At 39.0% G+C, this 18,096-nt stretch overlaps 1 protein-coding gene across 1 annotated transcript in view; it reads right to left on the bottom strand.

Moving 5' to 3' along the window:
* atrnl1b (attractin-like 1b) overlaps window positions 1–18,096 on the bottom strand; it is a 101,248-nt gene that overhangs the window by 45,446 nt on the left and 37,706 nt on the right. The window contains exons 19-21 of the mRNA XM_074662603.1: window positions 16,676–16,813; window positions 11,755–11,848; window positions 378–430 (exon numbers count right to left, since the gene is read on the bottom strand). Of these exons, the coding sequence (XP_074518704.1) occupies window positions 378–430; window positions 11,755–11,848; window positions 16,676–16,813 (285 nt within the window). The remainder of the gene's footprint in view (window positions 1–377; window positions 431–11,754; window positions 11,849–16,675; window positions 16,814–18,096) is intronic.

Here is an 18,096-nt window from a genome sequence, read left to right as displayed (position 1 = left end):
TCCCTTACCCTCGCACATTTCACACTCAAAGTAACATTTAGTCAACTTTCTAAATAAATGAATGAGTGGGTGGGTGATTGAGAAGCCGAGTGGAGAGTTTTCACTCCTCCATCTCCTTGATTAGCTCAATCACTCACTCCGTCTGATGCACTTGACATTTTCACGACAAGTCATTCTGTCACCGAACATGCGCCCCTGGTGCCAAAGCGCTAAAATGCTCCATCTGCCCTGAGCGGAAGAGTGGAAGCGGAAAAAGAAGAGAGAAAGAAGCGGGGAGAGAATAGCCAAGAATAATCAAGACGGTGCCTCGGAGTGTGTGTGTGTGTGTGTGTGTGTGTGTGTGTGTGTGTGTCTTTGTCCAGTGCAGAATTACTCACAGTAACAGGTTCCTCGGAGTGGATTGCCAAGGTAACGGTTTTCTGAGTCACATCTGCAGAGAAGAAAAACAGAGAGGAGTGAAGAAGATGAAGAAGAAGAGTGCTAACAGATTGAGAGCAAGAAAACCTCTTATCAGAGGAGCTGTACGCCAAGTGCCAGCGCATTAGCTCCTGCTGTTGGCGTCTCATCAAGTCACCAACTTCTGAAATAATCTGATAGTTTGTGAAAAGTTAATTAGATCTTTATGGGAACTTTTGTTTATCAGAGCAACACAGTGGGGTACGGTTAACTTTACACACCACCTGATCATGGCGCAGTCTGCCATCTGAGAGTAATATTCCAACTTTAATCCTTTCAAATCCTTGCAGCAAACATCACTGTTTATGTAAATCGTTCCTGCTTGATTGTTTGAGATCTGTAATCCTTAGCTGGGATATACGCGCCAAATCAAGAACCACCTTAAATCATGGTGCATTCTTTTAAAAAGCAAAGATCAGATAGAAGTAATTTAAGTTTAAGGGCTTCTGAGCTCAAGCGAGGGGGGTGCAAAGTTCAAAACAGGCAACGGAAAGCCAAAGGCGAGATTATCTTTGTTTCACACCCGTGTTTATTAAATCGTAGCTGCAGGATTCAGACTTCATCAGAGCTCAGGATGAACATGTTCACAATGCTCTGAGCCAGAGCTTGTTTACTTTGGATTGCAAAATAAACCTTCAGCTGCTTTTTATTCTGGTCTTGTGAAAATCTTTCATTTTTTTTTTTTTTATGGGTTAAACAAAAGGATGTGGCTTAACCCTTTTCTGAAGCGAGATTACCGGTAGTCTTCACTGGACAAAAAGGCCAATCACAGAAACTACTTTCAGAGCAGACACTGACACAAAAACACAAAGAGAAATCTTAGAGCTACAGCAGAGAAGTATTGGTTTGTTTTGAATTTGGCCCCCTGTGGACAAAGTGGTGTGTCTCATTTTGTACAAGTGCTTTACAACAAAATGTGTAACCCTTTAGTCTTTTCTTAGTAAACTTTATCCTTCTGCACTTTTAATTCAACTTTTAATCTTGTTGCTGCTGCTTTGGTTTGCACATGTCGATCATAGACAGGCATTAATACCAATTTTTTGTCTGTTTATTAACCCGCTTAGAACCTGTCCAACTAAGGGTGTATTCACACCTGTAGCTCATTAGCTTTGTTGATTGTTGATTCAGGGGCAAAACTGATACAATTGTAGAGACCACCTATTTTTTTGCAATCTCGACCCGCTTGTTTTGTCCCGCATACGAGCGCAATTGCTGTGTTCACATATGCCCAAATGAACAAGACTTTTGGGGGGGCTGCCCACTGTTACGGAACAACTGCCCCAAATGATCCAGGTGTGAATACACCCTAAGACTTCAACAAAGCATAAAACAAAAACATTAATTTTAACCTCTCTTAAAAGCTATGGAAGTAACCAAACCTTGGGATTTGGTTCAAAATCTATACCCACATGGGACACTTGGAACAAACTTATTTTTAACCAACTGAGGATGTTGCCTGCATTGGCTTATAATGTCACTGTCTCTAATGTCTATGATAACATGATACTGTTTTGTTGGCTGTAGAGATCCTGCTCAAAACATTCAGTTCTAAATGACAGCATGAGATCTTCATGAGACTTGCTGAAATGATGAGGCCAGCACATTTAGATCTAATAAAGGCTGTGTAATGATTTCTGTGTGAACGCGACGCACAGAAATGAAACGCTTGAGACTTTTATGCTTTTTAACACCCCGCGTGGCCTCTGTTGGTATCCATTCCCAAACTGCAAGGGGCGGTGTGTCACAAACGTATGTCTACCAGTGTACTGAAGGAGAGTCAAAGAAGTTTGCCTTTGTTTACAACACATTTACATATCTGTCCAGGTTCTTTTCATTGATTCCTCTTCTCTGCCAAGACTGGCTGCAATTTTCTGCCCTGAATTATTTACCGAGCAGTTATCATGGTGAACTCTGTTCACCATGATAGAGTCATACAGATTCCTGTAATTCTGCACTTTGACCACTAGGAGATCCTGTACCAACACCGTCTTGTCTGCATGTCTCTGTCTGGCAGGTTGGAAATTTTTGAGTGTGCTCCACACTGAAATTTTCCACATGAAAAGTACAGCGCGAAGGAAGGAAGTAATTTTCCTACACGAAGCCAAGCGGACTCGTCATGGACATAGCATTGCCTAAATCAGCCTTAACTGGTTCACTACATCTGAGAGGTGTGGGCCTCAAACACCAAAGTCTGTCCCCAACAGGCCTCATGAGGGCTGGCCAATCAGAAGCAAAAAGGTTTGAAGAGGGAGAAAGCAGCTGAAATAAGGCTTTTCTAAAACATCAGTGGGAGTTTTGGACGCTTTGAACCACTTTAAGCTACTAAGAGGGTGACCAGAGAGACATTATTTTATCTTATTTATTTTTCTATTGCAGAAAGACAGGCAGCTCCCTCTGCAGTGTCCTAAGTGCAGTTATTTTTCATACATGACACTGACAACAGTGGAGTAGTATACCTGCTGTTTCAATCACAAGACAACATCAAAAGTGAAAAAAACCCTATATATTTTGGTATCCTTTTTCAGGTAACCCTTACTATGTTAGAACATATTTACCCTGTGGTTAAGCCATGGTTTGGGAGTGTGCTGGGAGTGTAAAATGACTGTAAGCCTGAGACCAATCAATCTGTAACTCCATTTAATGAGGTTCCTAACCCAAAACTAAACGTGGTGTGAAAATTGGACAATTACTGTCTTCCATTTTCTTCCAGTTTATTGTTGTAAGCAGACAAACACTCCAATTTTAAACCCCTGAACATCCTCACTGTACATACACCCACACACACACACAGTAGATATAAATATGACAATAGAAAGATGAACTTAAACCTGGCTGTGGATCACGCATGCTGCACACGCTATAGGAATGTGATTCTATTGGAGTAAGTGACCAATTTAAATAACGCTGCATGTTTTTCTCAAGTAGGCTTCCTTTATTCAGACTTTTTCCCGTGTGTGTGATATACAGAAGGATGTAAATGGATTTCTAAGGTCATGCAAGGTGAGGCAGTTCCTTTTCAACAGCTAAAGAGGAACCACGAACACAATTTTCACACAAGACCAGATATATTGCGGCAAAAGCAAGCGCAGTCTGTTTTTTAATGAACTGCTGTCGAGCAAAATATTTTTAATGTCCACAGAGTGCTGTCAAGTTTGTGAAGGTTATAAGAGAAGGTAATAAGAAGAAGACATATGGCAGGTTATTTTCTATAATGGTGTTCTCTAGCTTCTCTTTAATGAATAAGTTTGCTGTTCTTAATTGCCTGCAAGTCATGCTGAGCTATCCGTCTACTATCCTGTTAAAAAAGGAATACGATTTAGTACAAAAACAAGGAAAAACAATCTTTAAACTTTCGAGACAACCTGTTTTGTTTCATGTTATGAATAAGCAAACAAACTTGTGAGATTGTCAATATCTCGGGTTTTGTCGAAGAGTTAAAAAGGACACAGAGCGAAAGAGGCGAGAAGTGGGGGAGTGAACCCACTGTGAGACACGACTGCTGTTATGAGGAGGAGGAGGTGGCTGTGATGTTGCAGTGAACTGGAGATGACTCTTGCCTCTAAAAATAACGCCACATCGGTTGTTTTGCAGCATTTTGGATTCACGAGACAGACTGTTCCACTGCTGAAGATACTACACAAAAACATGCCAGTCATATGTGGGTGGAGGTAACACATCTGATGTGTTTTAACACTCTAAATATCACCAGGGCCTGTTTGTTCAAAGTACAGGGATTACGAAATCAGTTTTGGACAGGTGATCTGGTTTTCGCTCAAATTTCACTTGTGTTATTCAGAACTTTTAACTTTAAACCAGAGATCTTGATGTTGTGATAAAGCTGAAAAGACTTGAAAATCAGTTTGGTTTCATACAGCTGAAGTACACTGCAACAAAACCTTCATATGCCTATTATGCCTAGTGTTTAAGCAAGACTTGCCATAAACAAACTAAAGTCTTCTTCTATGAGGGACAAAAAACAATCATGGCAGTTTGTTTCTTGCACAGAAAAAGGAAGCTATGGCATTGTTGGAGGAATTCAGCTCAAAAACTGGTCTTTTGCAGTTTACATTCTTAACTCCTACTTGTTTTCCAGTCAAATTAGCACGTGGGATCCCACAAGGTTCTATCCTAGGCCCAGTTCTCTTTTATATTTGCATGCTCCCTTTTCCTCCACAATTTTGTTTACCCATCAAATCAAATAACTGTCCTGTAGATATGAAAATTTGGATAACTTAAAACTTCCTGACAGGAAAAGAAGCCGTGCCGTAAACTTGTTTACAATAACCTAGGTCCCCCGCCCCCTTTGGATGTATTTTTGGCTTGGCTGGAAGGTGCTTTACGCTAACCACAGTCTACACCGGAATAATAGGGATGTCAGCATCCAATCCCAGAGGCTCACACCCTATTATTGTCGACAATGACAGAAGATGGGTTTCCAGATTGGAAATCTAGATTTGGCAATCTTTACAAGTCTATTTTGATGCAGGTTGAAGTCACTCAGTCTTTCTTCAAAAACAGAAGCAATGGTAAAATTTCTTGTGTGATCTGAAGTACAAATAAAAAAAAAATAGATTTTCAAATTTTGAATATTGTTACACAGATTTTTTTTTAAAACAACACAGCTCAAAAATAAATGGAGCTCCTATTGTCTCAGACTCTTTTAAAGTCTGATGCATCCACAATCCTTGCTACATTATTAGCTACTAGAAGAATACTGACTCTTTATCCAACCAGCCGATCCTGAAGGACAAGCATCAGCGCTGTGTGTGATCTAATGGGGGCAGGACACTGAGCTGGGGATACGCCAACCTCTGCTGCTTGCACTGTTAATATCAAACAGGAGAGGACGGGGCACAGTGCTCCTCTGCCATGGTTCAAAGGACGGAGGACAAATGCTGCCACAGGAGTTGAACCTTACAGCACATCTATCCTGCGCCCATTCAGCTGCACTCGTCTGCACTCACACACATGCTCATGCTGGAGAAGTGTGATGTAACTACTCTACACTGTATCTTAATTTAATCTACACCTGCATGCATCCATACACACATGAGAACTTCAGGCAACCCCCACCTCCCTACATCCCCACCCTGTGCTGTATCTTAATTTGATCTGCACATGAACCTTTGTCTGTGTGTGCTATGGACCAACCCATTGTCCTTCACAAGCTGGAGCACACATGTACTCTCTCTCAGCGCTGTAACCTCCAACATAAGAAGTATCCTAAATAATGAATGCATACAAATGAGCTCCATAATGAGTTACGTTGCTTTGACTAGTCACTGTAACACAACAAGAAGCCTCATCGATTGTCTTCAAACAGAATTCTCTTCTGCACCGATGCCCCCCTCACTCCATTACAGCAGCTATTATTCCAAACTCCTAATGGTGTCCTCTGCTGTGGTGCATGCATGTGCAACACAAAGCGTGCATGTGTGTACTTTTGAGTACCCTTGTGTGGAGGTCTCTGTGTTAGGGGTTACTGCTGGGGGGTGGAGAAAGTGATTACATGTAATGAGAAACCAGAAATTACATTATGAATAAGGGAACAGCAAACACACCACTGCATGTCTGTCAACACATGGAGACACTAATTAGATTATACTTAAAAAGAAAAAAAAAGGTTGCTTGGAAATGTTTGAATGTGAAAATGTGGCCACATTTTAAGATTGAATCACCATTTGGAACAGGAGTTGCTGGTAATAACAACACTGATCTAATTACGTTCAGTAAAAGGACTTATTAAGAACATATTCTGCTGCTTTATGTGGCTGACTAAATTTTAAGCTCATAATCAGCACCGGGCTGCAGGAATCATCCTGTAGCTGGCCCGACATCTATGGGCACTTCCTCTCTCCTTCAGAATGGCTGATGGTGATTGTCCTGCTGTTGTCTGGCCTGTTTGATACCTCCTCTCTGATTTCGTGGGGTAGAAACATGGTTTACAGAGTGCTAGCAGAGAGTAGAACTGCACTGTGCTCCATCTGGTAGCAGCAAATTAATGTGACGCTCTGTCATTAGCATAAAGTGTCATCTATTTACAGTCAAAGTCAACAGAAATCATGGAGGGTTGCGGAGAGGTCTCATCCTCACTTCAGCCTCTTGCTCTTCTCCCTCTGGATCTTTTGTCTCTGAGGCTTTGTCGTCACTTTGATCAGATTAAACTTTGTTGCCAAACTTCATTTTATGCTCTAGTATGACGGTTATTAGTGTTTCAAATATCCACTTTGTTTAATTGGCTCCAACTGCTCTATCTGCCAGAGGTGTTTTGTTTTTGTGCAAACACAGACATGGACTGGCTTACCACAGTTAATACCAAACAGTAATATGAGACTGAAAATTAGATGTCAGGTCAAATGTATACAATTAACATAGGCTACACATTTCTTTTAAGGTATGGTTTCTGAAAATAGGAATAGTGAGTGATACCTAAATTGCCTCCTGTTAAACTTCTTTGTTTCACCCCAAGAATTGCTAAGAGGGAGCAGGATAAGTCTCAAGATCCTGTATTCTGAATAAGGAGCCTGGGATTAATTAGAGACTGTATCATTACGCTCAAGTATTATTTTCTTCAACTAAAAAAACACAACAATAAAAACATCCAGTCATGTCAGGGATCCTTTTGGATGTCAAATAAAATGTTCTTTAAATTAATATGTGACTTTACTGTTAAATAGTATCTTGAATAACCACAGTAGCTTGATACAACCAAATCTTTTGCTGTGTGTTTAACCGAAGAGGGAACAGAGCAGCTGGGCTCAAGTTACATTAGGATGAAACAAAGAGAGTGAGTGCCGCTAATGAAAATAAAGAGATGAATCAGAAAAATCAAGTCTTTTAGAGGTCATGGTTCTAAGTGGTTCAAAGTGGTTGTAAGACACAGATTTTGTTTATATGCCTCTCTCTGCCACTAAACAGCCACTGTGCTGCCACCTATTGGTAATTACATGTCATTACACACCGATGATTTTTTAAGTCCATAGACTGTAAAAAAAATCGATGTAATCTTGATTAGCTCGAAGTGAATTCTCCACAAAAACTGCTCCCCTGCCCCTGTTGGCTTGCTGCAGTATAGGTCAAAAAATCCAGCTCTCCAGTCATTCCAGATGAGCTGTAGTCAAACTTTAAAAAATGAATACTCCTCGTATAAATGTTTCTTACATCCGATTCTTGTGGTGATTTGAAGATAAAATTTAGCTGTCATGTATTCAAGTCCTCATTTTTTCTGAAAAGTTTCATTTTCATTAGTTATAAGAGGTCAAAAATGAGGTTTCACGTCACGTTTACCGATGATTGACAGATGCCATTCTTGTTTATTTTTTCAGGGATTGTAAAATATATCAGGTGATAGAGTCAAGAAGTTATTAAACTTGTGAAAGCAAAAAAATATATATATTTTTGCAACTCGGCCCCACTCAGATTCTCGCAGAATCCCTCACAGTGTCTACTGTGCAGACTCTGGCAGCACAGCGGCCAATGGCTGCTCCTGTTACGGGGGTATTTTGGCTTCAAAACCGTACAATGTTAAATGGCAAAGCCACACTGTCCACTATACACATAGTCTATGGTTAAGTCCCCGTTGGGCTTCAGTAAAGATGCTCATTACATTTCTGTCTGTTTCAGTCAAACAGAAAGGCACAACAATGTAGGGGTAGGTAAAAATACTGATTAATTAATGAATCACAATATTTCCCTGCCCAAATCAATATTGATACAGCAAATCCTCTGAATCAATTCAGCTCCTGGCCAGCGGAGGGCGCTATTTGTGTTATTCATGCCTTTTAGACTGAGGTTGCACTAGACCAAACAACAACAAAATGGAGCAACAAAACAACCAAAGCAAGCAGTAGCAGCAGCGTAAAGCCAGCCCCTTAATTCTAAGTCTGATATTTGGGTTGTTTTATTGACAAAAAATGTGAGGTGACACACCGCAAATGTTCACATGGGCATGAAAATAAATATTTAAAAACTGTCAACAGAAACTTTAACTATTTGCTTGTTTCTACGTCTTACTGATTTGTCATCAAAGCATTTAAATAGATATTGAATTAAATCAAAATCGAATCAAATTGAATCACTGCCTAAAGAATCAAAATTGAATCATCAGGTTATTAGGTTACCATACCAAGCCCTACAACAATGTCATACTGTTCTTTAAAAGTTCTGAGCTGTGATTTAGTGCCACAGGAGCTTTAGAGAGCATCCTAATGATTGGCCCTTTAAAATGTCCAAAATAAAAGAAGTTGAAAAAACAGACCATTAAACACCTCTTCTGGGTGATAAAAAATAGTTCAGAAGAAAAATTTAGGTACAATTCTAAATATAATTTAGTAAATATAGAATTATTTAGTCTCATATTCACTTAAATGTAGTAATATAATTGTTCTGCACAAGCATTCTGCATAGGTTGGAAATCATAAGGGGGTAAATCAACCGAGTTGGGTTGTAATCAAGCCTTGCTTTTGTTGCTTTTATCAAAACTGGCAGAAATACCATCTGATTTTCACAAGTACTGACCAAAACTCCATCATCCTACATTTACATAGCTTAAGTAATATGAGGAGCATACAGATCATCCACAGTCTTCTACTGTTTTGGCATAAACAAGAAATATTTCAAACCACCTCTTCACAACTTTGCACAATCTGTAACAGAGATAGCTCGATAAAAAAACTCCACCAAATACTTTCAGATGATGTCAAGACTGAAACATGTGACTTAGTTGACTAAGATATTGTTATTGCATGGGGTTAAAGGCTTCTCAACATATCTGAATCAGTCAACGTGACTAAAATGTGACTAAATTTAAAACGATGGCGTCAGATTGATCTAAATATGGTGTGAAATGTGTGACTGAACAAGTACAGATGACAAAACCTGCCAACTTGAGAGCAATAACGCAACTACAATCATAGCATGCACTGATTTTGAGCACACATTGAGTGTTTCAGCATCAAAGAGAGGAAACTCAATGACACTGTGTGGGGAAGCGCATGTGTTTTCACGTTTGACCTCTCCATAGCTCTCACTGCATTAAAAGTATTAAAAACATCAGCGTCCATTCTGCTTACCACAGAGAAAGCAGACAGCTAAGTGGAGATGGTCCTCCTACACAATGGGAATCCACTGTGTCAGCAGAAATAAGGCTGGAGGAGGAGATTCTGGCTGGTACGAAACCCAGTGATGGTTTGGATGGTGTTCGTACTGAACAGAATAATGAGTTTGTTGGAGCCTTTGGGTGAGAGGGGCTGGCCTTAGTGATCAGAAATCAATGCTCATAAAGGAGTCATGAAAATCATCAATCATGTTTATGGTTGTTAGAGTTATATGACTTGTAGATTTATATTGATGAGATGTTTTCTAAAACTGTCAGCTCACAGTCTCTGGCTCAGGCTTGGACGCTTATTATTCCCACTGTCTTCCCCCATTCTGCCTCTGTTACTACCTCTTGGGCAGGGCTGTCCAATTTGGGACCCACTGGCCAATGTTGGCCTGCCAGGGATTTTTTTCGGCCCGCTGCCCATGTTTGAATTTTTATTCTATAAATATATACTTTTAATTATCATTATTATTTTCCTACTGCGGCAGCCTGAATTCTTCACTCATAATTGATTTATTGTTGATTTGTTGTTGTTCTGTACATATTCCCATATATATTTTTATTTTATTTCAATTATCATTTCTATTTTATTTTAATTTATTCCTTTTTTTTTCTTTATATGTTTTTGCATATTTGTTTATCTTAATTTTTTCTATATTTTATCTGCATTTTCATTATTTTCTTGTTGATTGTTAGCACCAACACACCAAGACAAATTCCTTGTATCTGAAAAGTACTTGGTATTAAAACTTGATTCTGATTCTGATTCTGACCACAAATCAACACTGTGTTACATTTGGAGTAGGGTGGCGCTAGTCCTGTCAGCTCAGATCTGGAAGTCCATGACCAGAGAGTGAGAAGAAGCAGGGTCATGGCTGGGATGGAGCGCATGAGACTGTGGCACTCTGATAAGTGGGAAGTTTAAAAATAGTTGGAAATACGAGTACTTTTTTACAGAAATTGATCCCACAGCAGGATGCCTAATATTTAGGCAGAAAGTCGCTGATTTAAAAGAGCCTAATCTTCATAAAGTAATGTAAATACAAAAGCCATTTGTAAGGAAAATGAAATAAAGCAGGTGTCCAGTTGTATTACTAGTCCTTATTTTAAAAGGATGGAGCATGCACTATTTTGGTTTCATAGGAGCATGCTGTCCCTTGTTGTTCAGGTTATATTGCACTAAATGTCTTTGAAGACATAATATTTGTACCTCATGGATGCTCAGTAATTTCATGCTGTGAAATAAAGAAAAGAAATTTCGTTTTTCATTTTCAAAATTACTTTTAAGTAGGGACAGACCGATTATCAGCCGGGCCGATTATTGGGGCCGATATTTGCCATTTTGAGGCATATCGGTATTGGCCTTTTTTTTTAATCTGATGGCTGATAAGAAACAAATTAAAAACTGCAGCTCTGATGCAGCCGCTCCACTGTCTGCAGTCACTACTCAGTCCCCAGCACTGTCCCACCCACAGTATCATCTGATTGGTTACAAGCAGAGCCATGGGTTGGGTAACAGCCAATCCGCAGAGCAGTTGTTACAGTTATTGCATTTGCTTTGAAATTTTAAAAAACTTAATTTACCAAAGAAAACTTTGGCTATTTATTTTTCTGTAGTCATTTAACTTTACAAAACATTCTTCTGAGCCTGGGAGCTGTGTAATAAACATATTCTTGAAGGCATTTGAATGAAGTTAAGTGTTGGAGTTGGTAATGTTCAAAAATGTGACACCAATACTTTCACTTTGACTGCAAAGTAATATCAGCTTCAAATATCGGATATCAGCCTCCTTGACTACAGATAATGGGTATTGGTATCGGCCTGGAAAAATTCATATTAGTCTATTTCTACTGATATGAGTATTTATTTTGCACAATTATGTTATATGAATAATAAATATCATGCACTGCAACATGAATATTTAGCTTTAGCCCACAACCCTCTACTATGATTCATTTTTGGCCCTTTCCAAAAATAATTTGGGCACCCCTGCTCTAAGGGAGAATCAGTGGTAGAACAACTCTGACCAGCTGTCTGTGTGATACACATTGCAGGTGGCATGTGCTGCAGGGTTGTAAAAATCCCACCTTCATATGTAAGCGCTCAATTAAACACAGAGAAAACACTACATGGTGCCTCTGTTTTCATGGTTCTGGCAGCGGGTCAGTGTGTGTAAACATGAGGTTTGAGTACTCACAGCTGGCACTGGTCTCCTTTGATCCCTTTGGTGGTGCAGAAACACTTGCCAGTTAACACCTGGCACACACTTGCATGGCCGTTACACTTACAAGCTGGAATGAGAAGAAAAAAGAAGGAAACGGGTCACAATGAGGAAGCAGAGAGGAGGAGAAATCATCCATTAGCATCTACCAAAGCTGGTAATGTGGATGAAGTACAAGTGTTTAGTCAACGAGTGTCCACATGTTCAGGATGTGACTCCAAACATCTGTTTGAATCTGACTGTAATCTGTTTCACACACTTTGCTTTAGCATAAAGCTGGCTCTTTCCAGTCGCTCACAGTGTTTATGTTGAGCTCAGCTACAAACATCCTTTTCTGCTACACTGAACACACAGAAAAACAGGATTGATATCGATCTAGGTAAGACGGTAAACAAGTAAATTTCCCAAAAGACTGTCTGAACTTCAAAGATCTGATCCATGAGGGGAGAAAAATATGCCCCACTTTAGAGATCGGACAACACGATACCCGCCAGGCATGTGTTGGCGTGTGTGAGAAATACAAACACTGCAGCAGGAGATGTGTGAAAGATGAGTGAATTGGCTCCCAGAGTGCCTTTCAGGTTTGATATGTGGTACAAAAACACTGACCTATTCCTTTCAGTTCACCAAGCTTTAAAACACTGAGAAAGGGGATGGCAGAAGGGTCAGTGGACACAGATTCCCTGCCTGTGTTACACTATCCTCTCAGCACATTTCCCAAGATGCAGCATGTGGATATTTCAGGTAACAGGACTGCTTTTAACCCAGTGATTCATCACTGTTTGCTATTGATAGCTGATGATGCAAGGATTTGGCTATGCTGTGCTAGGATTTGCTAAATTCAAGGAAACAAGTATATAAAATAGCCTTGCCTCTTTTTCTTAGAAAGTATATGCATGAGATTTCTTTATCATTTTTTTTCTTAATTTTTCAAATTATTTTTAAATCTGTTTCCCAGAGCCTCTTACACATGCTGGTAGATTTTATCAACATTTCCAGGAGCTTTTCCCCCAATTTTTTCCAAAGTTTCTTGTTCACTTGTGTCTACAAAGTGTTCCCTGTCAGACAAGAGGATGCTGGGGGGGCTGTTATCTCAAGAGGCAGGAAATTACTTCGAAAGCATGCTGCAAAACCAACACTGGTGGACAAAGCAATAGAAACCAACACTACTTTGACAGATTTTTTCTTTATATTGGTGCTACTCAAAAACTGTATTGATACGCAGACGACTCACAGTTCTTGTATTGGAAACTTTTTTTTCTTTTCTCTTCCTGGATGTTTTTATTCACCTTGGCTTTGTGTCACTCTTTCAGGTTTGCATTGATCACACGGTGTTAAGTTGTACATATACACATTTAATATAATGTCTGCTTGTTAATGGGGAGTTTTCGGAATTTATCCTGCAGCATTTTTAAATCAGCATCAATCTGACATATTTTACCAGCCGTGCTTTCACACATGCCACAAATTATTTCATTTCAGCAACACGTTTGAATTGCAATTTACACATTTGTACTATTTTCCCACCAGTTAGGGGTGAGTGTTGGCAAAATCCTCAAGATACGATAAGCATCACAATACTTGGGTCATAGTATGATAATATCACAATATCACAATCTTGTGATATATTGCGTTATTCTATTATTTTATTGAAAACAACTCACTATTGTGTTTGAAATAGTCCAGTCCAAGACTAAAATGCAGTTTGAGCTGGCCTCATTTTCAGTCACTTGCACAGATTAACCTTAAAGTAACATTAGCTAATGTTAGCCCATTAGCCTAATGTAAAAAAAAAATGTTAGGATAATGGGGTGTGATCACACTTAGGCTAAATAGAATTGACGCAGGTGTTGTCGTTTAAGCTTATTCCAGGATGTCATAGTCTGGGACTAACTAAAACAAACGTAAGCTACACTCATGCAAGGTACTTAAATGACCCAGCTTTATGAGTCTGACTTAGGCCTACTCTTGCCTTTTTTATAAGCCATATGTGTGGGCCAAAGTGTGTAGAGTTTGTCACTTAAACTACTGTGACATTAAACTAATATTGCAAAAAAATTATTGGTTGAAAGACATGGTCAGTTGGTGAAACTGATAATGTCACTTGGTGTAACCAATATTACTTTTAAATAATCTAATATCCAACATAACATGACTATGTTTATTATTGTATCAGTCTACCACACTGTAAAAATTAAACTTAAAATGATTTTAAACTAACTGACCAAAAAACACAGAGAAAGCATTGATGTTTACAGCATCATAACCAACATCATCAAGTTTAGGACAAATACATTTTGAGTATACTTTGAAGTTACACAGTTTATGGCCAACATATAGCGGTGTAGCTGTAAATTTTTATTTTGTCAAGAAATATTGATATTAAAATTTGAAATGTGGATATTTTATTACAGGTCAAAGTATCGCCATATATTACCATACTGACATTTTCCACATCTCAAGTTTCATTAATAGGTGAAGTGAAGTCTTGTTAGCGCTTCTGCTTCTAATTGATATCGTAGCCCGACCCTGCGTGGCTGTGCAGTGACATCTGTACAAGTCTTCAAGTTTTTGTTTGTTTTATCATGTGCTTATATGCTGCTGTGTTTTTTTCTTAATCTCAAACTACGCCCCCTGTTGGGGAATTTACCTTTTTTTTTCCCCTCTCTTCTCCCAATGTTTGTATTCTATATCTATTACAAAGGAGCGCTGGGGACGCTAGCAGCTCGTAGGTTTATTCCTTTCCTGTGTCCCATGTCAATGTCTGGTTAATTATATGTCTTGGATAGGATGTAAATAAAATGAAATTTCTCTTTGAGGATCAATAAAGTATTTTGATTCTGATTCTGAGCATGCGCCTTAGGTCTCTGTGACACTCTTAAGACCCAGAAGCCTACACGCTTTGTCTGACTTGCACCACCACCCAAATGCCATCCAAACTATCAGCTTTATTGAAACTTAATAATTCTATAAATTATAAGACCAAAGATGTCTGATTTCTGAGAAATATGATGAATAAATTATGAATGTTGTTGTGATAAGCTGTTAATAAGTCGCCCTTATTGGGATCAATAAGGTTATACATGTCTGATGATTATATATATTTTTATTCTACTTTATTTGTTTTTCTATTATTCATCTGGTTAGCAAAAGTCTTTTTTTCAGTTAATAACCGTCCCATACATTCTTTAGGCTTAACAAATACACCAGTAAACGTCCTCCCTGACGTTTTCAAACCCTTCATTCAATGTAACAAAAAGTCTGTAGGAGGCGTGCCTGTTATTACAATCACATTTCATTCCTTGAACACAATCACATTGCAAACAGGACTACAATACAGAATAGCGAGCAATTAAGTATCGCCAAATTCAGCTGGTTGTTGGAGATGTAATCTCTGCACCCAGTCTCTGTGGTGCTGGTTTAATTTCCGGGCGTCAGCGCAGCCCTGGCCTGGCTTCAACTCTCTCCAGTGGTGTGTGACTGATAACATCTTAAACACAACCGTATGTTATTTATTGTGTAATTTACTAACGTATAAAGTTTGACCAAACAGTAATTCAGACTAGTGCAGATGGCATCAGCTGGTGTGACTACTCAGCTAATCTGCGTGTAGTAAATGCAGGTTTTAAGTCATTTGGTCCCCAGGCTTCAAAAAAAGGACAATTCCCTTCACAGATGCTCACCTGTGTAGTTTCACTTTACAGGTTTCAGCGGCAGCTTAAGCATTAACAGATGCTACCTGAGACCGTAAAGCTCCCAGGTGTGTGTTTAAGTGTGTGTGTGGCTCCCAAGTCACACAATAGCCTCCGTGTAATTTCTCAGGAATGCTATTCATGTCTCATGAGGGGCAAGTGTCAGTAAATCCACTCCTGACAAGGTAGCTCTTCTACTCATCTCCAGTCAATTTGTTTACTTAAAAAGACAACCTGGGACTGTAGCCAGGTATGAATAGAGTTATTTTATTTTGGGTTAAATGCCTTTTCCCTGGCCAAAAACCCAATGTTTACATTCATTCTCCACATTAAATTCAGCCGACATTATGCGCTTCTGCTCTGAAAACCAGACCGCTGTATAAATTATTGGCCGCTGTCATTCGCAGGAGAAAATTTATTCTACAGTGAGCAGGAGACGCAGATAATAAATCTCTGCATCATGTGCTATTCAGAAAACTCAATCAGAGAAAAATAACTGAATGCAGCACCCTGCAAATTGTGCAAATAAATAAATAAATAAAGAAAGAAGGAAGTCGTCGCAGATTTGTTTGTTGGAATTCATGTCATGCACTGTCTCGTGCAAAGGCAGTCATTCAAAATCAAGACGCATGATTTAAACTGAGGAGGATATGACAGGCTGGGAAGCAGAAACAAGGCGGTGTTTGACCTTCAGCTTTACCTGAAAAATACACTTGCTCTCATGTCATGTTCCTGTCTAGTCTGAGAGCCGTTTGAACATGTTTTCAAAGAGGCCAGACCTCTGTGTTACCTTTAGTTTGTTTTGAAACTCATACTTAATGAAAACAACATATGGAGCAACATTTTCATTAATCAAACAGGGCAAACAAATGTCACACAGTCTAATCAACACACAACAGTGCCCTCTGCTGGGTGTGATGCTGCATTACTGCATATGTTCATCACGCAACACTCAGATTAAAATTCACTGAGTAGAGGCTATTCCTCTCAAAGTTTAATTATCATGTACAGCCAGCAGGTCTAGTCCAAATAAGAAAACAGAATTTAATTGGTGCTGTATTTGTTTGAACTTAACATTGATCTGCTGCTGCTGTTCAGAAGATTGAGTTCAGATTAAAGGGGTTAATCCAAAAATTTGATATCCAGTAAATCCATTGAGTGATCTGTGAGCAGAATGTTTATTTCTGTGCTGTTGCAGGACTCACCCTGGCACTTTCCGCCATTAGTGGGGTCTCCGTGAAAACCAGGCATGCAGGTCTGGCACTGGGGACCTGTGGTGAGGTTTCGGCACTGCTCGCAGACGCTGCCGTTCACACACGTGCTATGGCCGTTACACTGGCATGCTGGGAGACAAAGACAGAGATAGATCGTATTCGTATCAGCAAGACAAAAACAGTAAAATACAGGATCCTGAAACCTTTGTTTTGGTCTACTTCTGCCAACAAATCAAACAGGAGGATGTTCTTCTTCTTCACATATGAAGGTTGTTAATAGTTTGTTTATTACAGCCACTCTTCAATTTTGATGATCCTCTTGCAGTTAATAAACAGCTCAGATCTGACACCAGCTCTGCAGAATTTACACCTTGAGTTGTTTGTTATTGATTCCTGGAAAAGCAGCACAACCATTAGAGCCTGTCAGGAGCGAGTGTCTGCCATGTCATGTTTATTATTATTTAATCAATCTGACCTTTTAGGATAGTTTAAATGGCTGCAACTTTTTAATTGAACATAATTAAAGTAAGTGACCCATTAGACTGGATTTCACTCTGGAAACACAGGCATATGTATTGTAATGTGTATACACTAAGGTGCACATTTTCAAAATTAGCTAGAATGCTGGTAAAAAGCAAACTCACTCTTAATCAGTCAATGCACAAGCACTTGTAAATTCCTGCTTTAAAGAGGGGGTATAGTGTTTTTATGCTTGTTTTATACTGCCTCTCTGAAGCCCCTATAGTAGTCTAACATGATTTAAAATTTAAAAAAAAACATAATAAAAACCTTTTTTCACACTGTTGTTTAAGAAAAACCTTATTTCTACCTTTGTCTGAAACACTTATTTTAGCCACTCTTTAAAGTTTGAGCTCCATAAACCCCTTATTCTCTGACTGGCCAGCTTTCTAGAAGCTTTTAGGGGCAGAGATATTGATGGACCTTGGTGTTTGAGACACGCACCCACAACTTGTAATAAACCAGTTTGAAGATCGTATGCTAATACCGTATCATTTTTGCGAATCTCGTGAAATACCCTTAGAACGGTCTGTTTTCAGCAGTTTTCAGACAGATCCAGGGATTTCTTCTACATATTAATTTCTAGCTACATATGAATGTCTAGCTATTTGAAAATCTGCATGTTTAGTATGACCATCCAGCATTGTTATACCCCTCTTTAAAATATGGGAAAGCATAATAAGCACTGGTTGAAACAATTAACCTCACCTTTTGAGTAAGTTTCCCAATTCCCATGTACCATTGCACATGAAGTTGTGAAATAAGTAATTTTCTAAACACATTTTTCTCTTATGCCCTGTTCAAAATTAGTATGATGCTGTGAAACAACATATAAAAGATTCCAGATAAGATCAAATCTACATCTTTTTTCTTCAAATTACGACACCTCAATG

Source organism: Halichoeres trimaculatus, unplaced genomic scaffold (assembly GCF_033239565.1).
Source record: "Halichoeres trimaculatus isolate MK-OKI-2021-1 unplaced genomic scaffold, fHalTri1.1 fHalTri1_scaffold_23, whole genome shotgun sequence".
Taxonomy (NCBI): domain Eukaryota; kingdom Metazoa; phylum Chordata; class Actinopteri; order Labriformes; family Labridae; genus Halichoeres; species Halichoeres trimaculatus.
The sequence above is the reverse complement of the archived record's forward strand: the minus strand, read 5'-3'. Positions and strand labels throughout refer to the sequence as shown.